This window comes from Gopherus evgoodei, chromosome 3 (genome assembly GCF_007399415.2).
Source record: "Gopherus evgoodei ecotype Sinaloan lineage chromosome 3, rGopEvg1_v1.p, whole genome shotgun sequence".
In the NCBI taxonomy this organism is placed as follows: domain Eukaryota; kingdom Metazoa; phylum Chordata; order Testudines; family Testudinidae; genus Gopherus; species Gopherus evgoodei.
In genome coordinates, this window is record NC_044324.1 from 210,208,688 (window position 1) to 210,236,416 (window position 27,729).

At 41.9% G+C, this 27,729-nt stretch overlaps 1 protein-coding gene across 1 annotated transcript in view; it reads right to left on the minus strand.

The window, feature by feature from the left end:
- Positions 1–339: 339 nt before the first annotated feature.
- COMMD1 (copper metabolism domain containing 1) overlaps positions 340–27,729 on the minus strand; it is a 118,504-nt gene continuing 91,114 nt past the window's right edge. The window contains exon 3 of the mRNA XM_030557945.1: positions 340–599. Coding sequence (XP_030413805.1) covers positions 492–599 — 108 coding nt within the window. The 3' untranslated portion in view covers positions 340–491. The remainder of the gene's footprint in view (positions 600–27,729) is intronic.

Consider the following 27,729-nt stretch of genomic DNA (forward strand, 5'->3'; position numbering starts at 1 on the left):
AGTTTGCTCCCTTACATTTCAAAGAGAAAGGGAAAGAATTGTCATAGGTCTTTACTTTATAAGGAAAAATCTGAACAGCCGTTAGATTGTCTGTCTTTTTCCCCTGCCACAGGGCTGTTCAGTTTCCCTTGGATACTGACTGCAGCCCAATATTTATCTCAAGAGTCAGAGTAGTCAGAAGATGACTCGACAAATCATGAAGAGGCATGAAAAGGAAAGCCACACTAGTCTAACATGCAGGGCTTCATTAGGCACAGTCTTAATCAGCTATTATGCAATTAGGCTAGTAGCCCCATTGAATCCAATGGGATTTCTTGTTTGAGTAAGTGCTCACAAGTGTCAAAGTGGCACAACCGAGCCCCCAATATTTTATTTTATGATCAAATATCACTAGACTATTGGTAACAATTTCCTATATAAAAACAGAAATTATTAACAAGTACTAAGGCCATCTATGTTCTGTGTCACAATCTCTTTATTTATCTTAACAGTCAGGTGGTCTGTGTCAGCGCCGTTATGCTCTCTTCAATCTCTGACAGTTTCTTCAGCATTTGATTCACCTTGGCCTCGTCAAATTCCAAACACAGAAATTCAGATTCCTAGAAAATAAAAGGAGAAAAATGATATTTAGTTAAGTAAGAAAAACTGAATAGTCAGCACGATTGCTGGAGGGGACACTGAATTTCATTGAGGGAGATCCCCACAATACTTGATATCACAGAACAGTTATGCCTACAGACAATTAAGCAGCAGCACAGACTCGCTCTGAAAGGCCAGGTCACTCCATTCACAAATATAGTTATTCTCAAGTGGGGTATAAATCAGGATAAACGAAATGGAAGGGATCTTGTCAGGGACAGAGAAAATAAACACCACAAGAAAAAATAAAATGTTTCTAACCACGTGGAATTAGTTAATAAAAACCAACAGGAAAAAGACTTCATGAGATTTCTCTCCCATCAGTCCTACTCATCAATATATCAGTTAGATAAAGTTCCTTGGATAATTTGGAAGAAACATTTAGATATAGCAAGTGTATCTGGCTGCATTGCAAATGCAAGTCCAGGTGAAGCTGCACCAATGGTAGAGAAACACTGGGAAATAATTACAAAAACGCTAGTGCAGACACAGCTACTCTGCAGTGTGACAGGGACTGCACATCAGACATTAAGGTCAGAAATAAAACAACAGTGAAAATAGAAATCATGGGGGCTGCATTTTTATATTACAAACCTCCGGTGTCTTGAAATGCTCAATTTTAAAAAGGAAAGCAAACCCTACATTCAAATACAGTAATAACTTCTTATCCCATGAAGGGAGTGCACTTTTTTGAGAAGAAAGATTAGAATATTCAGCCTTCCAGGCAACCTGACTCACTGAATATCCATGACTTCTTTATCTGGAAGGGCAGCCTCAACTCTGATTTTTTTTTAAAAATCAGTTAGACTAAAACCTCTACCATTACTTCAAAATACCTTTGTTTCAACATTTAATATTTTTCAGACTTAATTCTATGCACTTAACAGATAATATCAACTTGAAAAATGTCTGAAGTTGATTATCTAAATTTCAGAAACGCATTACATGAATTTAAAACAAAGAACAAATTGTTTTTCATATGCACATGAAGCAACTTCACTGCTTGCTTTCTTTTTCTAATACAAGAATCTTTACTGGTTTTTCAAGGAGAAAAAAGGTAGAGAGAAGTGCAAGCAAAAGAAAATATATACACAAAGAAGTTAGCTTGTTTATTAGCAGCACAGATCAAAGAGAACACACAAAACTTAATCATAAAAGAGAAATAAGTGAAATGACAGAACCTGATTTTTAGTACGTCAGGCAATGGTGCACTGAAATTGCACCTGGAATAACCACAATTGCATGTACAAATCAGGGATGTGGGCTCAATTGTACAATTTGCACACACATTTATGATAACTGCAATTGTACCACTGAATTTTTGAAAAATCAGACTAAAATTTTAAAGTGTTACTTAACTCTACATTTATCATGTGTCTTCATGTTGTTGCCTCTTCACACCCCCGCCCCCTGCCCCCAGCTCACTTAATGGTAACTTCTCTGTTACAGCTCTCTCCACTGGACAGTTCCTTCTGCATAAATTGTTTTAGATTTGCACCTTCTAAAACTGATTCATTTATTTATTTAAATTGCTACTTAAACTCATTTTGCATCCTTATTTGCTGATTTAATCCAACAGACCAAGAATACACAACCCAGAATCAGGCTGCATATTAGCATGGCGCTCCTCTGATAATCCTCTACAACTTTTGTTTTTTTAAAATAAAGCTTTTTACTGATTTTGATTCAAACAGTGCAGTGCCATTGTAGTCAGAACGAAATTCATATTGGTTCAGGAGTCACAAGACAAATACAAATAAATACCCCACCCCAACAAATAATTAAGCACAACATTTTTCAACCAAACCTATTTCAGCGTTAATGTAATATTTTTATTTAACTATTCATGTCTAGTATCTTCAACAAATATCCATATGACAGCTCAGGAATCTGAAAATTGTATAAATAGGTTTGAATGCTAGGACTGGACATTGAAGACAACCTCTCACAATTTATTGCTATACTTTGCAATGCCTATTAATGACGTTTCACAGAATACACTTCGGCACCCTGTAGCCACATATCAAATACATACCCCCTTATGGAGCAAAGTTAAATTTGATCAGTCTGTGGTATTAAAATGTTTGGTATGGAATTTGACAGCTTATCTCCAGTTGGCATTGTGCTCTGTTGCAGCTTCTTGACTAGTTAGAGTGCACTGGAAAAAATCCAGGTCTCTCACACTTGAAAATGCATTTGGAATTGTATGAGATTTCCTCACATTCATGGTGGAAGAGGGGATAAGACGACAATTTCTAACTTCCTAGGCATTTTGACTGGTAAATCATCTTGATAAGACAGCGCTTCAAATGATCAGTTACGTAATCATCTGAGGCTTTATAGTTTACTCCCATCAGGAGCAACTAACATTTATATGTGCAAGCATAGGCAATATGCAATTCAAATCCACAGCTTTTGGAATAACCACTACAAACTGGAACGTACAAAGCCAATTTCTACTTAAAGAAAAATATACTTCCAAGCCTTAGACTGCAAAGCTTTACTACTTTTTGTCTTTCTCAAATACACCAAAGAAATAATTTTGTGCACAGCTACAAAAAAAGTCCACTATGTCACAGATCATGTTGTAGTCTTGACTGTGTAGATGAGATCAAACCACTTTTGAAACATGTTACCAACTGGTTTCACAGCTTTGATCTCTAAAACCAAAACCAAAACCCACACTAGCAAAGTTCTATTTTGACATTTTAGAGAATTCGACTAAGCCATGCTATAGTCCTGGGGTAGGGCGACCAGACAGCAACTGTGAAAAAACGAGACAGGGAGTGGGGGGAAATAGGCACCTATATAAGAAAAAGTCCCCCCAAATGGGACTGTCCCTATAAAAACGAGACATCTGGTTACCCTATTCTGGGATGAAATCCTGGTCCCACTGTACTCAATGGCAAAACTTTCATCGACTTCAGTGGGTCTGGGATTTTACTTTTTAAAAGAACAGAGCCACAATTATGCAATTAGAGCTTCACTGAACACCACTGATATCAACAGGTGTCCACACAGATGCAAAAGGTCTGTCTGTGCAGATCCAACTATGGATCAGGGCCTAGGCCTGTAACACAACTCACCTACATGGTCAGTGTGAGGGATTGAGCCCACGGTTCCTGTATCAAGGAGCTTAGCTGAAGAGGGAAAGGAGGAGACCCACAGGATGCTGATGGCTTGGAATAACGGGGCAGTGATGGCTTTATCTAACATAGGCTAGTATGCCTATGCCTTCTGGAAGTGATGCAAAGGAGAAAGTATGCACAGTAAATGGTCCTAGATTTTCTATACATACTTTTATTACTGTACTGTAAACTGTTGGAGCTATAGTACTGCACTGAAACGTGACATGCAAATGGGACAAAAGAAGTTGGGTTCTTTTGACTTCACTATGATATATAAAGGTGGCCACCTCTCTTTTGAAATTTAACTACATCTGTTTCCAAGGTATTTAGGCTTTGCCTACAAAGGAAAGGTTTCTCAGTAAAACCTAAGGTATGAATTTAAACCAATATAACCACTCTCCTCTCCCCTCCCTTTGTGATGACAAACTTATTCTAGTGTTAGAATGAGTTTTTTCCAGGTTAGGTTTTGCCACTTGGAAAAGAAGTTTAAGTTAACTGAAAAAAGTCATCTCTTTTACCAGAATAAGTGTCAACATGGCGTAACTATGCCAGTGTAAATATAGCTAGTATAGCTATTAAAACTGTCTCATGTAGATAAGGCCTTAGTTAAATCAGAACATTTTTTTTATTTAGACAAGGCCTGAAACCTGAGCAATTGAGAGGAGCAGGGTTTTGAATCAGTCTGGTGTTGGTGTTGGTTTTGGTTTTAATAGAAAACCTATTTAACTCAAATTCTTGACAACCATTGGAGGAAAACCAGCTTTCTTTATGAAAGACTCAATCCTCATTCCTTCCTTTGAGAGCTAAGAAAATGTGTAGTTCAATTATTTAATGTCCTAAAAAGTCATTCAGTTAAGAATGGGAAAGCAAATTTGATATCCCTGATATCTCTCAGGTAAAACAAGGAGCAGAAAAAAAAAGTTCCATATGAATTTTACACGTAAAGCCTGGCTACGGAAGTCTGAAGAAGCTCTGACGCATGCCTGAAGTTGATTATTAGGCCTGTGAGATAGAGGCCTGGATTTCAACTGAGGTCTTAATCAAAGAAAGAGAGGGTATGTCTACATCGCAATTAAAAACTCACGGCTGGCCTGGGCCAGCTGGCTCGGGCTAAGGGGAGTGTGCATGTACTTTGGCTACATCTGAGGCAGTGCAGGACAGCTGTCTCTGTTTCCCCAGAATACACTGATACAAACACAGTTAGGCACTGTGGTAGATGCACAGATGCATATACTTGTGTTGTGAAAATAGATGCTGTGTAGGCACAACTCAACCTTGTTTGTTGCAACCTGAACAGAGAAGAATGTCATGACCTGGTTTCTGAGGTCACGGCACTCAGTAGCACAGCAGGAGGGAGCGGGGCAGCGGACTTTCTCCCAGTGAGCACAAGTGGCGCCTTTTCAATTTCTTGGCGCCTTTTTAATTTTTACTCACCTGGTGGCGCTCCAGGTCTTCAGTGGCACACCCTTCACTTGCTCCGGGTGTCTTCGGCAGCACTGAAGGACCTGCCATCGAAATGACGCCGAAGACCCGTGGAGCGAGAAGGTCCCACCGCCGAGGTGCCGCCGAAGACTGGGAGTGCCGCCCCATCAGTAAAAGCACCACTGGGTGAGTAAAAGCGCCACTCCTTTTAGCACAAGTGATGGTTCATAGACTTCATACGAATCACTGACTTTGCAAAAGACAGAACTGATTTAGCTTCTTTAACTTCACCATGTATTTTCTTCTTTTTGCCAATTTTTTTTTGCAGACATTAGTATCTCTTTTTGAAATGCTGGCTTGACTGGGATTTCTTCGAGACCTCACCCCTGGCTGCATAAGGTAAAAACTCAAATACAAAGTGCAACAGGAAAGCCCCCAAACATCTTGAGGCTCTACGTTAGAGATTAAGAACCAGCATTAACTTCTGACCTTCCTCTAGCTCTTGTTACCAAAAACTGTAAGTGGTTTTAAAAAGCACTAGCCATTAAAAAGTGGTTTTACATTCACACAATGACAAGAAATACATTATTAATTTCTGTTATCTCTATTTATTAATTGTGTGTAATACTACAGTACACAGAATGCTTTTCTGACAGTAAAGTGGAATTATGGAAACCAGGATTTCGTTAAAAAGGCAATATCAAAGGTGCTTGAGTTCAGAAGTATTGTCCTTTGTTCCAGTCTCAAGTCAAAGTAATCAGTAGTAAGTGATTAAATAATAGGAGAAATAAGCTGATAATTTTTCATTGTAATGTGATGCAGGAAAGCCTGAACCAAGCAATTACTTCTGTAAATTACTCTAGATGTATTCATTTATTGCATCTCCTTTGCTGAAGTCAGATTCCTTTATGGCTAAGCAAAAAATAATTACCGGTAATTCTTTAAACTTGTGTGATGAAGTGGGACTGTCCTTAATGTTTTCTCTGAATACTGTGTGGGTGCCTCAGTTTCTGGCCAACACTCTGTCTCCTGGCAACTAATGGCCTGGGCCCTTCCCCGCTGCAAGGGGATGCTAAAGGTGTTGAAGAACAAAGAGGTCAAGTGACCTCCTGGCCTGGGAAAGGAACTCAGCAGAGAAGGAGGGGCTGGAGGGGGTTTCAGTTGGGAGCTGGCTGGGGATGGGAAGTGAGGGCAGATGGGGGCGTCTGATTGGCTGGGCCCCAGAATGGACTCAGGTGAGGGGTCCCGTTCTCTGTACCTACAAGCTCTGTTTTAGACTGTGCTCCTGTCATCTAATAAACCTTTGTTTTACTGGCTGACTAAGAGTCACATCTGACTGCAAAGTGGGGGTGCGTGCAGGACCCTCTGGCTTCCCCAGGACCCGCCTGGGCTGACTCACTGTGGGAAGCGCACGGAGGGGCAAAGGATGCTGAATCTCCAAGGTCAGACCCAGGAAGGTGAAGCTGCATGAGCTTCTTGCCCTGAAGACAGTCTGCTCCAAGGGAGAGGAGGCTCCCCAAAGTCCTGACTGGCTTTGTGGGCAGCAGTTCCATAGCATCGCCCGGGGACTCTGACAACTTGGATACTATTTTTCCTTCAATACCACAGTGATTTACAATCAACCAAGCCTCACAAGACTCTTGTAAATTGGAAAGTATAACTATTTTACACATTAATAAACAGAGGCACAGATATTAAAATGATTTGTTTAGCAGGGTGTGTTAACAAGAAGTCAGCACTGTATCATAGCTAGGACAGTAAAAATGAGAGAAGAATTCCAAAACCAATATAATAAAATTCTGCCAAAACATGTGACCAAGGAAAACATTTCAGAGGAGCATCCCAGAGTATGGGTCACAGGGTTTTAAATTAAGGATGGCTATGATTGGTTTCCAGGAGTTTGTGTGCCGGTTAGTGTGTCCCCAATCCTGCCATCAAGCTTTTGCAAGTAGACAGCGGCCCACTGCATGGATCTTCCTGTGTGGATTATATTGAGAGTTCAGGGCCTCTGTCCTTTTGGTCTGCTTCCCAGCCCTATTCTAGTGAACAAATCTGTACTGGAATAAATAGTACAAGAACCTGTCCTTGGAACGTTTCAGATGTAAGCACTGCTTACATGTCTATTTCAAAGTTAAGTGGAATTATATTTAGAAACAAGAAGATATACAAATACAAACTCAACCTTAGTATGAGATAACTAACCATCACCTATCTTTAAACAGAATTATCAGCATCATTGTGTTTAGCTAAATTTATGCCTGGCAAATGACTTTCTTCTAAACAGTAAAATAAGGGACTGGGAATCTGTCTCGTGTAGGGACAACAGGCCTGGACCCTGGTGGTAAACCAGTGAGCAATTAGTACTTGATATGTATTTTAAACAAAGCTTACTTTCAGTACAAACACTTGAGTAAAGTTGGCATCAAAACAGCTAGTTGGAGGTAGATAAAACAATTACAGAATTCAAGCCACACAAATGTATAGTTGAAAATAGTACAGCAAGTCACTAATGCATCATATGAGTCTGTTCTTTGTGATCATCATGTACCAAATATGTACTTCTAGCAAACACTTAAGTGACTGAAATGTCCAAAGAAATATTTATCTCCCATAGCAACATCTAGAAGCAGAAGCAAATATCAGAATGTTAGTTTCCAGGGTATTAAGTTAAAAAGAGAAAGAGGATGTTTAAACCACAGATCCAGTATACAAAATGACTATCAGCTGATGCATTCAATGGACTTTGTTCACATTGGCTTAATAGATGATAGACCTCTTAAAAATATCACTTAACTTGATTAAGTAAAAAGTTTATATATGTAATTTGATGTACTCTTGCTTGGCAGCATGCGTTAGTTTAGCGGAAAGAATTTCAAACAACATTTGAAAGTTTCTGTGTGTCATACCTTCTAGAAATGTACCACTTAAATCTATTTTAATAATTTTACAGAGGCATGGGAGAGGTGATCGTATAAACACCACCTCATATCATAGGTGATTAGCTGGGTGGGGAAATGGTTACATGAACTATATATTCTACAGTGCACTATACAGTTAACACCTGAGTCAAAAGAAAAGCTAGGCACACAATGTAAATACACACATTTAAATGAACTTGCACAATCATTTACATATATTGCATTACATTCTGATTGGTATATACCATATCTCAGAAGTAGGTAGTCATGGGTTCCATTTTCACTTGAAGATGAGGACTCTCATGAAATACCAAAAATTACAGTGATTTTTCTCTTGCCACCAGATATGCATAATGGCTCCAATGTGCTGTTTATAGAATCATAGAAATGCAGGGCTGGAAGGGATCTTGAGAGGACATCTAATCCATCCGCTTGTACTGCAGCAGGACAGAGTACACCCAGACTGTCCCTGACAGGTGGTTGTTAAACCTGTTCTTAAAAACCTCCAGTGATGTGGATTCTACAACCTCTCTTAGAAGCCTATTTGAGGAATTAACTACCCATATAGTAGGAAGTTTTCCTAATATCTAACCTGAAATCTCCCTTGCTGCGCATTAAGCCCATTACTTCTTATACTAGCTTTAGTGGACACTGAGAACAACTTTATGACAGCCCTCTTTGCAACAACTGTTTACATAGTTGGAGACTTATCAGGCCCCTCCTCACTCTTGTTTTCTCAAGACTAAAACATGCCCAATTTTTTCAACTTTCCTCATAGCTCAGGTTTTCTAAACATCTTATTGTTGATGCACTTCGCTGGACTCTCCCCAATTTGTCCACATCTTTCTTAAAGTATGGTATCTCGTCCAGGACACACAACTCCAACTGAGGTCTCACCGGTGCCGAGTACAGCGGGACAATTACCTCCCATTTCCTATGTACGACACTCCGGTTAATACACCTCAGAATGACCTTGCCTTTTTTGCAACAGCATCACATGGTTGGCTCATATTCAATTTGTGATCCACTATAATACCCAGATCCTTGTAGGTAGAACCACTGCCTAGCCATTTATTCCCCATTTTGTATTTATGTATTTGATTTTTCCTTCCTAAGTGCAATACTTTATCCTTGTCTTTACTGAATGTCATCTTGTTGATTTCTGACCAATTCTCCAATTTGTCAAGATTGTTTTGAGTTCTAATCCCCTCCTGACTTTTTGTCATCTGCAAATTTTATAATCATACCCTCTACTCCATTATCCAAGTCATTAATGAAAATGTTGAATACCATCAGACCCAGAACAGACCTCTGTGGGACCCCACTAGATATGTCCTCCCAGTTTGACAGTGAACCATTGATAACTATTCTTTGAGTATGTTTTTTCACCCAGTTATGCATTCACCTTATAGTATTTTCATGTAGAGTCTAGACCATATTTCTCTAGTTTGTTTATGATAATGTTATGTGGTACTGTCTCAAAAACCTTACAAAAATCAAGCTATCTCACAACATGTGAAAATTTCCCAGCATTTTCATGTGCTGGTGATGAAACTTGTCTTTATTTCAGAGCTGTGGAGTTAGGTACATGTCACTAGTTCATGATGCAATATTACTAAGGTGCAGCTGGGTACATTAGTAAATCTGAGGGTACTCCATTAGAAGCTGGACTTTTCTCTTTTCCATCTCTTTTAACCCCCTCTTCCCATATAGGCTGTATCAGCATGTCTTCCTGTAATGGTGGCTGTCCTAATCTACTTAGAGCTTCATTTCTGATGCTTGTTGCAAACCATTGGTTCTCCAACTGTAGTTTACAGCCCTTGCTGGCAAGCCATGGAGAGCTGGCTCGTCACATGGTGCTGTTTCGTTTCATTTCCAGTTGCTAAATTGAATAAGAAGACTGATTTATGTACACAAATATTGTTCTAATATTACTTTCCATGTAAACAATTCCCGTAGCTACCACAGGAATGTTATGCAATCATAAGTGAGCCTTGCTCAGTCCTCTCACACACCCCAGTAATGGAAGATTACCCAGTCTTGACTCTGCATAGCTACACAGAGACTGCTAACTACTGCTCTGCTGAGTTCATTTTGCCTGAGGATACCTGTCATTCTTAATGGATTACAACCACAACAAATGGATGTAAAAGAATAGATAAAAACATAAGTTGTCTTGACAATGTACAGTAAAATATAGAAGGTACCCTGAAAAGGGAAAAAATACTAATTGTGCCCACTTTTGCTTTTTCCCAATTCAGGATGAGAGTAGCAAGCACATAGTTTCAAATGTGATAAGTGAGGATATTTATGTTCATGAGCATGCTGCATTTTTGCTGTTTAAATGTTCAGATAAAATGCACCCAATAAATGGTAAAAACCATGCTTTGCCTAGGGTTGCCTCTCATAAGGCTCACGCTAGCACGGCACGATGTAATATGAGGATGTTGCATTGAATCATCTATCATGTTGCATCACATCATGATCATATTGCAGGCCTCAAAAGTTATTTTAGGATCCATTAATATCCTGCAAGATACAGCAGGATGTGGGATGACCACAACAAAATTTGGATAATCCCAGAAAACTGGGATGGCAATCCTATTTGCCCAGTTGGCTTGATATGAACTCATTTCTGACACAATTTGACTCTTTTTTATAATCAGATTTAGAGCTATTTTTATAATAAGCTTTTAATTTTGACATTAAAAAACCCTAGGGTAAAGTGCAATGCATTTCCATAATTCTTCATCCAACAAACACAATGAGTACAAACACTTGGTATTCAGAGCATCTCCCAGTTTCTCTTTATTATTTTGGAACTACATGAACTGAGACTAACTGAAGCTAACAATTATGTCAGCACAGAAAAAAAAGTTACCTCTCTTTCAGATTTTTTTTTAAATTCTTTTAATGTAGAATCAATCATGTAACATCACAGATTAAATAGAAAAGATTGCAGAGGTTGGAGAAATTCCAGGAGCACAAGGCTATTGGGTATTGTGCAGAAAATTTAATTTAACTGCTTTTATGTTATTAATTTATTGAAAATTTTCCATCTATCGTTTTGAGCCTTAAACGACAGATTTATAAGCATGCACACACAGATTAACCTTCTCGTGCTTGTATCTCTCAAAATGTCCCACTAACTTTATGCAGGGAAAATTTTGCTCCCATCAAAGTGCTACAAGAAAACTCAACTGTATCATTAAATAGATTTTAATCGCATATCTAATTACAAAGAAAAAATATATTTAAATGTTATATAAAATAAAGAATTAAATAGAACGCTGACATCTTAACAGTTTGATGCTGGAAAGTTAGTTTTTGGTTGTAATGCTCTTTTTCAATCCCTGACTATTTCATATGTGAGTTTATTATTATTTTGAGCCCTTTAAGCGTCTTCCTATTTTAGAGATTATATTTAACCTGTTGCAATTTCCTTTTTTAAATAGTTGCTCGCTCCTATATTAAATTTTTACCCTAGGTGAATCCTTATGCCCTGCTACCAGAATAGGGGCCTGTTTCATCTAATCGCCCAATACCTTTCACTGAGGATTTCTTATGCATTCTCCCAACTAAAGAAAAAAAATGAAATCAAACCACAAGGTGTAAATGGGAAGCCTGATACCAAGCAAGTCATGTATGCATAATGTCCAAACCAGCTAATTATCGTGCATTTGTGATTATCCATATCATGTTTCCTTTCATTACTAAAAAGGGACCTGAGTCATAACTACTGTGAATACCTGCTTCCAGATGTTGCCAGGACACTATTCATTCATTCTTGATTGAGATTAGCTGAATCTTTGGATTAGCTGTTTTGGACAAAAATTACTAAATGTCCTTTTCAAGAGCATAAAGCAGTAGTGTTAGTACGTCAGAAATAGCATGAATAATAAGCCAGTCTTCTAGATATAGGATAATTATTCTGGATAATGGAAAAATTGTAGTCAAAATTTATGATTGTGGCTCATATCAGAGGTTCAGATAATTGATATGTATAAACATCAACAGAATGCCAATTCCAGTCTCATATTAAAGTACCATTTGAAACCAACTTATTTTTATTGTGAAAACTGTGTGTGGTTGCTATTGTTAGGTACAATATTGCAGCATTTAAAAAAATGGTAAATAAAGCATTGTGAGATTACAGCAAAAATCTTTTATGTCGGCATAACTGATTGATCATAAGAACGGCCATACTGAGTCAGACCAAAGGTCCATCTAGCCCAGTATCCTGTCTTCCGACAGTGGCCATTGCCAGGTGACCCAGAGAGAATGAACAGAACAGGTAATCAATCCTCTGTTGCCCATTCCCAGCTTCTGGCAAACAGAGACTAGGGACATTATCCCTGCCCATCCTGGCTAATAGCCACGGATGGACCTATCCTCCATAAACTTATCTAGTTCTTTTTTGAAGGTCACTTAAATTCTTTTTTGTTAAGCTTGATTTCTTGGATCTCCATGCCTACCTACTGACATACTCAATCAGTTGACAGAATTGCTAAGTAAAATCATTTTCCAATGCTGCTTGGATGACTTATTTAAGTAAGTGTGGAAATGACATCAAGTATAGAATCAAGATGCATTAAAACTAGAACTACTCCTTTTTATGAATAAACCATTCAGTGTCTATAAGAGAACTCCTTCTGGAGTATGACTTTCTGTATAACACATCATAAATACTGTTCTGTATTTTACATTCTACAGCTTTTGCCTCAGATGGGAAATGAGGTTATCACTGTCAAAATCAAAGGATCAAGGCTAGGTTCTTTTTTAAAAAAATTATTATAGCACCTTCAATCTAAGCATCTCAAAGTGCTTTAAAGCATTAGGGTGATATTCACCCATGCAGAGGACCCACAAGAGCCTATGTGCCACTTAATTAGACCCCACTTTAGAACCGCAGTAAGGGCATAAGTGTTGCTTACGTTACTTAGGGTCTTGTGCAGGACCTCTGCAATGGGCTGGCTCTCCCCCAATAATGAATTAAGCCTTGCAACACCCTTAAGTATTTCCCCCATTTTACTGATGAGGAACTTGAGGCACAAAGAGATTAAGTGGAAGTTGTCATATCTGTTCTGAATTTGCTAGTAACATTAACTAGGCTTGTGAAATCATGAATGACAAGGAATAGTCTCCAACTGAAAAAAAAAGACCCAGATTCTGATACTCCTACTCACGTTGCATAGTATCTCACTCCATGAGTAGTCCTGGTGACCACAACGATTTAATCTGAACCACTCATGGAGTAAGGTGGGAAGGGTATTAGAACATGGCCTTTAGTAGGAAACCACTTGAAAGTGTAGCAGAGCCCATCTGTAAAATAACCAGTTATCTGAACTGAAAGTCATACACGTCTGTTACAGGAGCCCTCTATGCAGTATTCTTACAACTTTCTCTAGCACAGCATCTTCCAAGCACCAACCAACAATTAAAGCTTATCACTTGGCTTCAGGCTCTTCATTTCTCTCTATGCCAGGGTGTTTTCCATTGATTTCAGCGGGAGATTCAGGTACTCAGCAACTTTCAGGCTCAGGCCCATAATTCTAACAAGCAGAAATTGGATAACCGAAAGACAGATTCATCACTAGTGCAGCTCAATGGAAGTTAATCAAGTTACACCAGGGATAAATTTGGCCCACACTATTGTTTCTTAAATGTAATATAAACCTTTCTACACTCAGGTTAAAATACTACAACTACAACACTACTTTAACTATGGCTCCAAACACTGCAGTAACCCTAGTATGATCCGTTGTGTTTTGGACCGTTAACTGTACTTTATTTTTCAAAGAGCAATATACTAAGTACTGAACTGTTTTCTTTTTCCTCACAATAGCAGTGACAGAAGGGCCCACTCTTCCTTTATGGTACTAGCACTGTGTGCTTCACTCAGGACATGTCAACATGGGGACACTCAGGAAAGTGAAGTGAATCAAATAAAGGTGTGAAGTCAATGTGCATAAGTTAAAGTGCACTAAAGCCTATGGGTGTTCTCATTCAGAAGTAAAGTGGTCTTCATTCCGTGTAATTGCGGTATGAAGCGGAGTGCCCCAGCGGTCGGTCCTGGGGCCAGTTTTGTTCAACATCTTCATTAATGATCTGGATGATGGGATTAATTGCACCCTCAGCAAGTTCGCAGATGCAACTAAACTAGGGGGAGAGGTAGATATGCTGGAGGGTAGGGATAGGGTTTAGAGCGACCTAGACAAATTGGAGGATTGGGCCAAGAGAAATCTGATGAGATTCAACAAGGACATGTGCACAGTCCTGCATTTAGGAAGGAAGAATCCCATGCACTGCTACAGGCTGGGGACCGACTGGCTAAGCAGCAGTTCTGCAGAAAAGGACCTGGGGATTACAGTGGACGAGAAGCTAGATATGAGTCAGCAGTGTGCCCTTGTTGCCAAGAAGGCCAACAGCTTAGTAGGAGCATTGCCATCAGATGGAGGGAAGTGATTATTCCCCTCTGCTCGGCACTAGTGAGGCCACACCTGGAGTATTGCGCCCAGTTTTGGCCCCCCCTCCCCACTACAGAAGGGATGAGGACAAACTGGAGAGAATCCAGCGGAGAGCAACGAAAATGAGTAGGGGGCTGGGGCACATTACTTACAAAGAGAGGCTGCGGGAATTGGGCTTATTTAGTCTACAGAAGAGTGAGGGGAGATTTGATAGCAGCCTTCAACTACCTGAAGGGGGGTTCCAAAGAGGATGGAGCTCCACTGTTCTCAGTGGTGGCAGATGACAGAACAAGGAGCAATGGTCTCAAGTTGCAGTGGGGGAGGTCTAAGTTGGATATTAGGAAACACTGTTTCACTAGGAGGGTGGTGAAGCACTGGAATGGGAAGGTGGTAGAATCTCCATCCTTATTGGTTTTTAAGGCCCTGCTTGACAAAGCCCTGTTTGGAATGATTTACTGGATGTTGGTCCTGCTTTGAACAGGGGATTGGACAAGATGACCTCCTGAGGTCTCTTCCAACCCTAATATTCTATTATTCTCTGACACTCCTGAATGAGAGCATTCACATGGGATGAAGTGGAGTGGAATGTTAATGTGCATGGACTTCACACCTTTAGTTGAGTTATCTTTAAGCTCCTGAGTGCTCTTGGGCAGACAAACCGTTACTATACTGGTCTAAAAAGGACATCAAGTCTAACAACATTAGCAGAAAATAAAATGCTGACAAAATATCTTTACTCACTGAAAAATGTGTATGTTCCTATCAACATACACCTAGAGTGGGCACAAAAATATCTTCCAGGTCAGTTACCATTGATGTGAATATGAACAATATTATACAGCGCAGGCTACTATTATCTAGCAGAAACTTTAAGAAAATATAATCCCGTTCTGTGGTAGCCAGAAGATAATGCAGCTATCATCACTACAGAATTAGCAGTTATACTCCATTATAACTCACTGCCTGAATCCCAGAGTTGTACATTAACGTTTAGGACAGAAACAGGCAATTCAACATCCCTTATCAGAAAAAAAAAGAGTCAGTACTTCCTCCTCTACTGCAGAACACTAAAAAAGAGATCATGTAGATGAGAGGAAGGAGTGGACACAAGAAAGAGAGACCAGAGAAAAGAGGAGAAAACAGAAGAGGAGAGTTGCAGAAAATTACATCTTGCTTAACAGTGCATTCTGTAAGTCATGGTGCCTGGCCTATTAAAAAAAGACTATATTCCAGCAACCAGACGAGGCAAAAGCAACAGGCAAAGGCTAGAATCAATTTACCTAATGTAGGAAAAATCAAATGGGAAGTAGGTGTCATTAAAATACTTCTAGACCTCACCTATTTTTCAATGATTTTTTGAGAGAGGAATTCTAGAGCTTGAGTCCCAGTGGGAGATTTTATCAATTCAGCTTCCTTCCTTGTCTTTCCTTACACTGTCCTCCCACTTTTATAATTCTGAATTTGCTGCAGTGGTGGTCACAGAGCTTCACCTTAAGCACAAGCAAATCCTTTCTGAAACGAAGACAGACTCTCCTTTGATTAGCAGAAGTAAGCCAGAGTTGATATTACCACCACTGGTCTTACTCCAATGGTATGCTTCAGATAACACTTTGGAATACAGCACTTTGAGCACGAAAAGCTCTGTATGGAATCTCATTTCTTCCATTCCATATGTTAGATTTCTCCTTTCCTCCTTGCCACACTCTTGCTAATTCCAAATATTAAATTGGGAGACTACAGCAAATCATGATATTTTGATTTTTTCCCCCCACTTTAGGGGGAAGCCACCTGCCCGCCCCCATTAGTTGAACATCTTACAGTCAATATCCAACCTTGAATGCACACAGAAAACTGCAACCTCCTTGTCCACTGAATGGAGGAGCACTTAATTTACACTCTCCTATCCTCTAGGTATGGGGACTTTCCATTCTATTCCCTCAGTCTAGCTGGAATGGATAGAAAACTACCCCATACATTCCCTCAGTCCTCTGTGCCCTGCCTACCATGATTCCCAAATCTTGCTATATTTGTTTTGTTTTTTTAAAAAAGGGTTCTTATGAATTTCTGATTTCTGCCAGAGTGGTGTGAAGAAACCTCACTGTGAATGAGAAATAGGCATTGTGTTTAGAGTCTGTCTCCAGACCCTTCCTCATCTTTGTGCCCCGACAGCAGGAGCTACAAATAGCCAGCAGGGTGCAAGAAGTCTTAAAACAATTAAAAATGCCGTATTAGACGCCAGGTACACCGAGTACTGTACAAAACAGGCACTGCTGGCATTGTAGATAGGCAGGACTTTCACAGCTAAATTAAATTACATTATTTGGAATGCCACTCCCTTTGGATCAATACATACATTTAAAAACTGAAGGGGATAAGCTAGGTTTTTGGCAGAAGCCATCGGCTTCCTGTTTTTTGTCTTAATTACACTCTCTCCAGATGATGTTGGCTCCCCTCCCTCTGCAAGACTTCCCATTGCAGGTTCTCACAAGAGAACTGAAAAACAGAAAGCAGCACCATCATTTATTGTAGTTCTGCTGTGTGAACCATTAACTAACAAAGAGGCTGTCAGAGCAAGGGCTGCAAGGATATGTGAAGTCAGGGGTGAAAGTAACAAAGGATTTGCCCACACTCTGAAATCCGGAGGAGGGGCCTGGCCTCCACCAGAAGAGGTGGGGCCTTTAAATCCCCAGGCCCTTTAAATCAGGATTTAAAGGGCCCGGGCCTAGGGCTGTGGTAGCAGCAGCTGGGAGCTCCAAGCCCTTTAAATCACCCCCTGAGCTCCCAGCTGCAGAGGTGGCTGGGAGCTCTGGGGTTCGGGGGCAATTTAAATGAGGCAATTTAAAGGGCCCGGGGCTCTAGCTGCTGCTACCGCAGCAGAGCCCCAGGCCCTTTAAATTGCCGATGGAGCCTCAGGGCTTCAGCAGCTGCTGCCACTACCCTCCAGGGCTCTTTAAATTGTCTCCGGAGCCTTGCTGCTGGCGCCCTGGGGTAGCAGCAGCAGGACTCCGCTGACTATTTAAACGGTCTGGGGTGATAGAGGCAGTGGGAGCCCTGAACCCTTTCAATAGCCACCAGAGCCCTGCTGCCGCTACCCCAGGACTCCGGCAGGCTCCGGGGGCTATTTAAAGGGCCTGGGCCCTTTAAATTGTCCTCGGAGCCCAGGGGTAGCAGCAGTGGGGCTCCAACGGCGATTTAAAGGGCCCGGGGTGGTAGCTGGGCCCTTTAAATCACCACCCAAGCCCCACAGCTGCTACCTCATGGCTCTGGCAGCAATTTAAAGGGCCCTGGGCTCCAAGCCCTTTAAATTGCTGCCTCAGGAAGCTGGTCCACCCCGGTATGGCGCACCAGCTCTTGCCGGCAGGGGTGGCAGGTTTGTAGAAATTTTGCTGGTGCCCAGAACCTGCTCCTGCCCAAATTCTGCTCCCCCAAACTCCACCCCCCACCTGCCCAAGACTCTGGGAGGGAGTCTGGGTGGGGGAGGAGGTCTGGGGTGCAGGCCCTGGGCTGGGCAGGGGTCTGGGGTGCAGGAGGGGTGCAGGCTCTGAGAGCGAGTGTGGAGGTAAGGGGTGCAGGTTCTGGGAGGAAGTTTGGGGATAAGAGGGGGTGTGGAGGGAGGGGGAGCAGAGGTGAGGGCTGTGGGGTGAGGCTGTGGGTGGATTTGGGATGTGGCTGGGGATGAGGGGCTTGGGGTGTGGGAGGGGACTCAAGGCTGAGGCAGAGAGTTAGGGTGCAGGGGGATGAGGGCTCTGGCTGGGGCTAGAGATGAGGGGTTTGGGGTGTTGGAGAGGCTCAGAGCTAGGACAGAGGGTTGAGGTGCAGAGGGGATGAGGGCTCTGGCTGGGGGTGTGGGCTCTGGGGTGAGTCAGGGCTGGGGATGAGTTTGGGGCGCAGGCAGGCTGCCCTGGGACTGGAGCCAGAGAGAAGGACTCTCCCCCAGCCCTCTCCCTGCTGGCAGCAGCGAGCTGTGGGGTAGGGACCCCCTTCTCCCCCCTGGCAGCACATTCACCCCCCCACTGTCACTGCGCGTGCTCCTAGGGCCCATCTCAGGTCCAGGAATCCCCCTCACCTCCCCTGTGGTGGGTGCCATGCCGGGCGGGGGGCAGCTGCCATCACGTGTGCCTCCTCCCTGCTGCTGTCCCTCACTGGGGCTGCCCCTTGCCCAGCACGGGCAGCAGGGCGGCTGTACTGGTGGAGGGTCCCATTGGAAAATGAAAGGCTCCAAGGGGGAAGCACAGACTGCCCTGGCAGTAGAGAAGGGGGGCACTAGGACCCTGTGGCAGCAGTTAATGCAGGCAGGCCGCATGAAGCTGCAGGAGACAGAGAGAGACAAACGCTCTGCTCCAGGACCCAAGGAGGTGCATGGGGGAAGCAAAGGGGGGCTGGGGCACACTCAGGGGAGGTGTGAGGAGGAAGCAAGTGGGGCCAGAGAGGAGACCCGGCCCCAAAACATTTGTGGAGCTGGGCTCCCGGTCCCTCAATTTCGCTGAAGCCAGGAGGCGGAGTCAGAGAGTGCTCCATTTTCTTGCCGGTAGCTACTGCACCTTTTCTTACCGGTACTCCATACCGGCCCATACCTGCTTACTTTCACCACTGTGTGAAGTCTCCTAAAAGTTTTCCACTGAGGGATATCGGATCCTAGAAGCATATTTCCTTCCTTGTTTACAATAAAGATGCTTTACTGTGTTCCCTCCCGTGCAAATCGGTACGCGTCTTTCTATTTCTGTTTGACATCTCTGTGTTGCTTTGTTTAATTTGTTGTTGTTGGGCTTTTTTAAAAACACACCTGCAAAGCTGAAGTGTCACAGCCAGTAGCTTTGCCAACGGGTGCTTAATTTCTAAAAATCCAGGTCATTTTCTATTTTCAGGTCTTGTAACATCTAGCATCTGCTATGACTATAGGGATTGCCTACAGTAGGCTTTGATTTTTTTTTCTATTTCCCACCATTGGTACTGCCAATTCAGCATGGGTATGGGAGGGTGGGCATCAGCATTTTAACCACCATATAATCTAACCCACCGCAGAGCAGATCTAAATCAAACAGTGGTTAAAATAAAATGTTAAAACTAGCACTGCTTTTGTTAAAGAGGAAGGGCAAATCTAAAATAAAAGCCAAGCTAATCCCAGATATATATGCTGTCTCCAGTGTAACCAGGCTGCAGGAGGCATTCAGCACAGAAATGTAAGTATGAAATTCTCTGCCATTTTTATAGAGCTCTACACAGAAAGGTTACACTGATTTAATTAAATCTGTTTCTTTCGTTAATCGCATCATGTTTGGACACACAAACCAAGATGGGGCAATTTATGTGTAGTCAAGGCTTTAGACACCTAAACCCATATTTAAAGCTTTTATACACACAAAAGTTGATTCACATCAATTATAGTGGCATAGCAGTACAACCAGTAACTAGAACCACTCCCCTAATATGGATGTAGTAATACCAGTATATGCCTGTGTTTATGTAATTATAGCAGTATAATTTACTCCTGTGTGGGAAGGCAAAAAAGCTATATCAGTATAAGGCACCTTTGTACTGGTACAACGGCATCCAGACTAGGATAGCACCAGTATAACTATTTCAGGTGAGTTTGTATGTGGAGGGGGAAGGGCAGGGAAATCACACTCCTAACTGAAATAGTTATACCAGCCCAAAAACCTGTGTACAGACCAGCCCCAAGATACCTAAGAAACAGGCCTCATTTTCAGAGGTGTTGAGCAATATCATTGGGTTTGAAATCTTGGCTTTAAATTGCCAGTTAGCTTTAACAAAGACTCGATTGGTGGTTTGTTCCAAAAGCAAACAAAAGACTAAATTACTTTAATTTAACAAATGTTAGAGACATGTTGTTCTAAAACTTCTCTTTTGTTCCTTCTAGAATGATGTGTGCTTTTGCTCTTGTATGGAAGGTGCAAGATTACATGCGCTGATTGGAAGCAGAAAAGCAGATGAATGAAGAACAGAGTTTTCTTTGTTAATGTTTTTTAATATTTTAAAGAGAAAAAAATATGACCATGAAAAATGAACACTGTAGTCAGATTTACAAATCGTTCCGTCACTAGGACCATAAGCCTCTCTTGCTGGTTTAATTATCTGAGTATTGTGTGGCCAAACTTTCCTAAACCCTGTCTATGGGTATCTACACTGCAGCTGACTGGTGTAATTTCCAGTTTTGACTGAGCTACCATGTTAAAAATAGTGGTGCAGACTCAGCGGCACAGGTGGCCTGGGTTAGTTGCTTGACTACAATCCCAGCCAAGACCCTAGATACATGCTCAGGCATTTAGCCTCATCTGCCTTGGCCACAGTGCTATTTTTAGTGCAGTAGCTCAATCAGGCCTAGCCTGTGTACTTCTTCCTGAGCTGGGAATTACACCTCCCAGCTGCAGTGTGGATGTAGCCTACAGGTTCAATCAGGTTTTGTTACTGGGCTCTGACAGTCATCTGTACTGGTTCTAACACACGTGGTTTTGGCCACGAGGCAGTTTTTGCATAAGAAATATGGCAAGTGTGTTTGTGCATCTGCCTGTGTGTAACAGCGCTGCTGGAGCCGAGCTGGTCCCAGGGTATTAGAGAAATAAGGTGGGTGAGGCAATATCTTTTATTGGCGTCGTAGCCTGGAAGTGTCTCTCTCTCACCAAGAGAAGTTGATCCAATGGAAGAAATCACTTCACCCACTTTGTCTCTGTGTAACACTATCTCTCCAGCAGCAGTCATGCAAGGAGCCGCTGCGCTCTAGGCTGTCCTACTGCACAGTGTCGGGAGGAGGAAAGACCGCTGACCTAGATACACAGACATGACAATACATCAAAACCGCTTCTCATCTGGGTACAAGAATACCAAGCCTACGCCACTGGGCACCATAAGGTTAGCTGCCATACACAGTAACCAAGGTTTAGCTGTGCTGCATATGAACACAAAACCTGTCACTAGCTGCAAGCCTGGTTAAAAGATGATGTCTATAGGGCAGAAGGGTTCATCTAGATTATAAAAATAACAGTTCAATAATCATTTTAAAACTTGCTCTCAGTTCAGCCCTGCTGTGAAGAAGTTCAGCCTGGCTATTGTGACCTGAATTAAAACTTATGCCGCTGTGTTGTGTTCTTGCCAGGCCTAGCCTGGGTATAAATGGGCTAAAAATAAAGTTTTTGCTTATGTCTTTAGCTTGAGCACTTAGTTCTAATATCCACGTAGGCTGAACTGAACTGTACTATCTCTCTATTGTTCAGGAAGTGCTGTTACTCTGTATTGCTGCTCTCTTGTTTTTTTTGGCCTTGCCTATACTAGGAAGTTTTTGCAAACCTTTCCCATTGTTGCACACGGTCATTCAGCTCCAGAGTCAGAAATGCTCGTGTGGAAGCACTGTAATATGTACACCTTCTCCAAAGCAAAGCAGAATTAGATGAAAGAGTTGTTAAAATGCCATCTCTACTCCATGCCAGGGCCCCTAACATTTGCTCCTGAGGGAATTCTGCACCAAAATAATACAAATTCTGTGCACAATATTTTAAAATGCTGCAAAATTCTGTGAATGTTATTTGTCTGTAAATAAATGCAGAGGCTCCAGTAATGGCAGCACAGGCCACTGGCTGCATGAAGGTGAGAGATCACCCGGCTGCCTACATCTCCCCAGGGACCTGGACTTGGCAGTGAGTCTGCATCTGACCCTGACATAGCGCAAGGGCTGGGCCTGCCCCTCTGCACCAGGTGTGGGCAGGCAGGGCCAGCCCAGCACGATCCACGTGTGGGTTGACAGGGTTCTGTGTGGGGCAATATGGATGCGGGGGGCTCAGTGGGGGATCTGGATTCACAGGGGCTCGGAGGGGGTGGTGGTGGCAGGTGAAGGTGGCTGGGATTCGGCAGAGGAGGTCTGGGTATGAGGGGTTTACCGGGGGGTTCCAGTCCTGGGGCAGCAAGGCTTGGTGGGGTGGGAGTTTGGCTGCAACTGGTTAGGGCTCAGTGGGGTGGGGGTCTGGGTTATGGGGGTGGTCAAGGTGCAGGGGAGTGTGGGGCTTGTCTGGGTGGTGGTTCAATGGGCCTGCTTAATGGGGGAGCCCCAACTGCAGCTACTGCTGGGGACACCACACACTGGGTTCCCCCTCCCTGCCCCCGATTCCCTTATCTCCTCTTCTCCATCTGCCCCCTGCCCCATCTCCCTCCCTTCACTCCCCATCCCCCTCCCTCTGCCCTACCCATCCCCTTCCTTCCCCACTGCCTCTTTCTCCCTCCCGACAACCTCACCCCTTTTCCCCATTTCCCCCACCCCACCCCTCTTGCCCTACCCCACAACAGACACTGACTGTTGTACAGAAAACAGCACACAGAAAGGGAGCATGACCAGCACTAGGACCCTGGAGGCAGCATCTAGTTGCAGAGTCATCAGAACCAAGTGGCACCCTCCTTCAGCCTGGCAAATCTGTGCTTGCAGAAATGGAGGGGGCTGTGGCATGTGACCCCATGTTACCCCCCCCCCATGCCTCGCCTCTGTTTGGGACGTGGTTTCTCCTTGCTTCCCTGTCACTTTCTGCAGGAAAGCAAAGAACTCCAAGGGCACACAGAATTCCCCCCGGAGTAAACACTGGAGGAGAACCATGGCTAGTAATGATTGGAAATGTATACAGTTTCCCTACAGGAGACAAGCCCTTTTTATAAGTGACAACTTCTTAGTCTGCAAGTTGTTCAGGACAAAGATCATTTCTCTTGTACAGCGCCAAGCACATCAAACAAATGCATAACCACCCACCAGTTTTGAGAGATCTCATGGAACTCCCAATATCATGGAACTTGATTTTAAGCAACTTTAAAAATTGTAACTTAAAATTCATAAGAGTACTCCCACCTATTCAATAGCGATTACAAAAGCATTTTCAACCACCTGAAGAACCTTATAAATCTCACCAGCAGGTCAGGGGCACTCAAACAATGACAACATGTAATAGGTGTCATGAGGCACTGGCCACCATTTTTACTACAAACAGAAAGTATTGTTACTATAAACAGAAAGACTCAAGAGTTAAAAGTGCTGCCGATTACAGTTAAATAATACGAGCACTTCCTTTTACTACACTGAAGGCTCAAAAATACCACTGCAATGGAGAAAGGGACTGCGAGGGGTTATATCACTATTGCAAAGTACAAATCCTTATTAGGACCTACATGAGTTTAATTTTATAGAATAATTATGAAGTAAAAGCAGACAATATAGAGCACAAATTTAGAACGGACGAGACACTGAATTTTTTTTTTTTTTAATCTGGTCTCAGACTAACCATGAGAAATTTCAGTGTAAAAGTTTTATGTATAGAAAGTCCAAAATCGGGTTTACGTTGGAAGTTATTTTATAACCTAAAGGAGAGAGGGATTGCCTTATTACCACTTCAGGACTTTCTGCAGGGAAGTATCAGTAAAATTGCAGCTCTTGTTGGACCACTGGAGTCAGAGGGAGTCCTGCCACTGACTTCAATGAGCTTTTGACCATGCCCACTGACAGCCACCAGCACCACTTGCAGTCACAGAGATAATGAAAGAGTGAAAGATATTTATTTTCGGGGAAAAAAGAGTTAAAGATTTGCAAATTTTTCACTGCTATTTTACTGAAACTCACGCTTGCCAAGATCTATAATATGTAACTACCCTACCGTCCACCTCTCTTTCCTCACGGAGGGGGAAAAGCTAAGAAACAGGACAAAAGCTGAAGCTACGAAATTATGAGCATGCTAGTCCTACAGAGAGACTCCATCCATGCAGAGTCTCACTGACATCAAGGGGCCTTTGACTCTGCCCTTTGCCTTAGTTAATACTATAACTTTGTTTTAATAAACATGTAATTTCATAATTCGTCAGAGGAGCGAATGAAGCTGCGAATGAAGTACAATATCTGCATTGCTGTCACTGCACCACCCACATCAGATTTTTAAATAACTGAATCAATCGGGACAGATCAGAAACCATTTTTCATTGTGCCCTTAAAAACAGCCTTGTCATGAAGGTGTTTTTTTTTAAACTCACAATATTTCACATTCCTTTTGACAGACTTCACACTAAACTACTTCTTTTCAGAAGGAGAGTTGATTCAGAGGAAAATGCTCTACATTTCTGTTTAAATTCAAGGACAAGTAGGAGTACATCAAAACCGTTTTTGTAAGAACTGCAGAACAGTCATTTAACAATTGTAATAGTGATCCACAGTTCATATAAAGTCAGTCACACAGGAAAACTGCAGATGTTAGTGAATGGGAAAGTACAAACTTCTGATACTACCCATCAGCTATTTTTAGCAGCTCATTCTCCTCCCCCACCCCACACTTTGGCAAGGAGTCATGTTCTTAAAGTAGCAGGACAGGACCTTGAAAATATATGAGGACTTAACCCCATCTGAAGTTCAGAGTTGCATGTGAATGACTAAGTTAATTTTGTGTAATTTCTACTCTGAAAGCTGGATTATCTCCCATGCGCCTCTTTCTCCATCCTAGTAACCATAAATTCCAGTCTGTATCCTCACTGTGCAGCTAGCTTTTACAAGACTTGCTCTGTGGTACATATCTGTAAAGTGCCTTCCAGCTTTCTATAGGCTCCCTTATCAACCTGACTTAGGGTGACCAGATGTCCTGATTTTATATGGACAGTCCTGATTTTTGGGTCTTTTTCTTATATAGGATCCTATTACCCCCCACCTCCTGACCTGATTTTTCACACTTGCTGTCTGGTCACCCTAACCAGACTTCTTGGGATTTGGAACTTTACCCTAGGCAGATTTAAGGTCATTGCTTCTGCTGAAGAGCTACAGTAACAGGACATTTCCTTCCCTTTCATGCCTGTGACTGGACAATACATGTTCTCCCCAAACCTGAGATCTCCAGTGGATTACTCCAAGTTGCCTCTGTGACCATGACTTTCTATGACAGTTATGTTCCAGCAAAACAACTGAAATGCCCACCTCAAGAGTGAAATTTGTGCATGCAGGAGACAGAGCTTTCTGGTAACTGACCCTGGAACTCACTCCTGAAAGAAAAGACACCAGGCTGACTTCTAACTTCAGCACTTTCAGAGCAAAAAAAATCCCACCGAGCCTTCCCACAATAATACCATCACAAAAACTGTCCAGTACCCACTGAACAGAAGTGAGAGAGAAAGAAAAATGCATTTTTGTGCACGTGCCTCGTAATTTGTGGGGGTACCTGATACTTCAGTTTTATGGCATTCTAATATTATGTTTGCTTTTAATTGGACAGCTGTTGCACACTAAGCAGAGAATTTCTTTGAATTATTCACAGAGATGCTCAAAACTTTTTTCTTGAATTGTTAATTAACGTAGAATCCGGTGAAGTATACAAAAGTTCACATTATTCCTACCGATGTACATTACTTTGCCTTCATCTCTGGAGATTTGAAAACATACTTAGCTTCATTAATTAATGAAGCTGGGTTCAACTACCTCATGCTGGTTCTTATTTGTGCCCAACACCATCACCACCACTTTCAGATACTGCTGTTTTCAGTGTTGTTCTAGCCTTGTTTGTCCAGGATATTAGAGAGACAAGGTGGATGAGGTAATATTGGTTACTGGACCAACTTCTGTTGGGGAGAGAGACAAGCTTACACAGAGCCTGAAGACCTAAAGAACTCAAAAGCTTGTCTCTCTCACCAACAGAAGCTTGTCCAAAATCCAGTGTTGCCTCACCCACTTTGTCTATTTTCAGGAAGAATTTGGGGATATAGTATGAGCAACATGAGAGACAGATGCATTGCAAGAGATGCATGAAGAACCTTGGGGTGCGCTAGTTGCATTATGACTCAGAGCCAGCAACAGTATCTCACTTTCAAGAGTTTTGAGAAAGATGTGCATGGCGGTATGCTTGACTTGTATTAATTTTTGTGTACTGCAGACTTGTTAGAATGGCACTGATCAGCATAAAACAGGTCTTAATTCCCTTGGATAAAAGGATTATCCTGAGGGAATTAGCTTTGCATTTAGAACTGCCCCTCTCCCCTTTAGTCCCCAATTAATGGTTCTTGAAACAAGTTATGAAAACAATTCTAAATATAATATAAGAGTGGGATTGTGTGTCTGCCTGGGGCTATGGCATATGTTTTTGGGATTTCCCCCTCACATCTTTTCCCCTCAAACTGCTAAATTAAACTAAGTCAGATTGGTGCTAGGTTTCTCCCTTCTCTCTTTTTGAGTCTCAAAAAAACATGAGTGCTTTACTAGTACTCAAAATGAATATTTAATTTATGTACCTAACTTCGATGGATCTGTTTCTCATCATTCCATTATTAAAATCCTCCCTCTTGATGCTACGAAGTTCAGATTCCTACCTCTTCAAATTGTGATAATGGTAATTTGGGTTTTTTTTAAGTTGTACCAGTGCTTAGGGCCCCCAAATAAAAATTAGAGTCCCACTGTAATAGGCATCATTCATATAAATAGTCCTTGCCCCAGAGAGTTCACAACCCAGAATTTAGATAATATGCCTAAGGTAATAAACAGGGGGTAATAGAATGGGACAAACTAACAAAGGAAATGTTTTGGCTTGGGCTCATCTTTAGTACTGAGGAAGCTGTTTTGCTGAATGATGGGCTTTGCTAATATCCATAATGGTTTGATCTTTTCAGTATGTTCAACTAAACTAATCATTCTGCTAAAAGTATATAACAAAAGCACTTAGCACATTATATAAAAACACACACGCTTTACCTGCAGTATTATGAAGAATATGATAGAAAACCCCAAGTGAAACAACCCAGGAAAACTTTTATAAAGTCTCTCTCTTAAGGTGCCCCTGAAATCAGTGCTATTTTTAATGGGTTGCTGCAGGTTTTAAAACATTAATTACACAGTCTCCAAGGATGATAAAATAGTAACAGCCAACTTTTAACTTGTCAAATTTGTTATTTTTTATTAATGTCCCTGGGTTTACCTTCCAACACTGTTTTTTCTTTTATATTCTATTTTGTAAAGTACAATAAATTACAAGAAAAGCATTAGACAACTGTTCAGGGATTCTATATTTAAAACTCTCAAAGGGCTGGTATACTGATTTGGCTGTCATGCAAGTAGAAAGTGTATTAACTCACCAGCTCAGATGAAGCAATTCATGATACAGTAGTTATAGATATATATTTTTTAAAAGTAAAACAATCTCACAGAGAGAG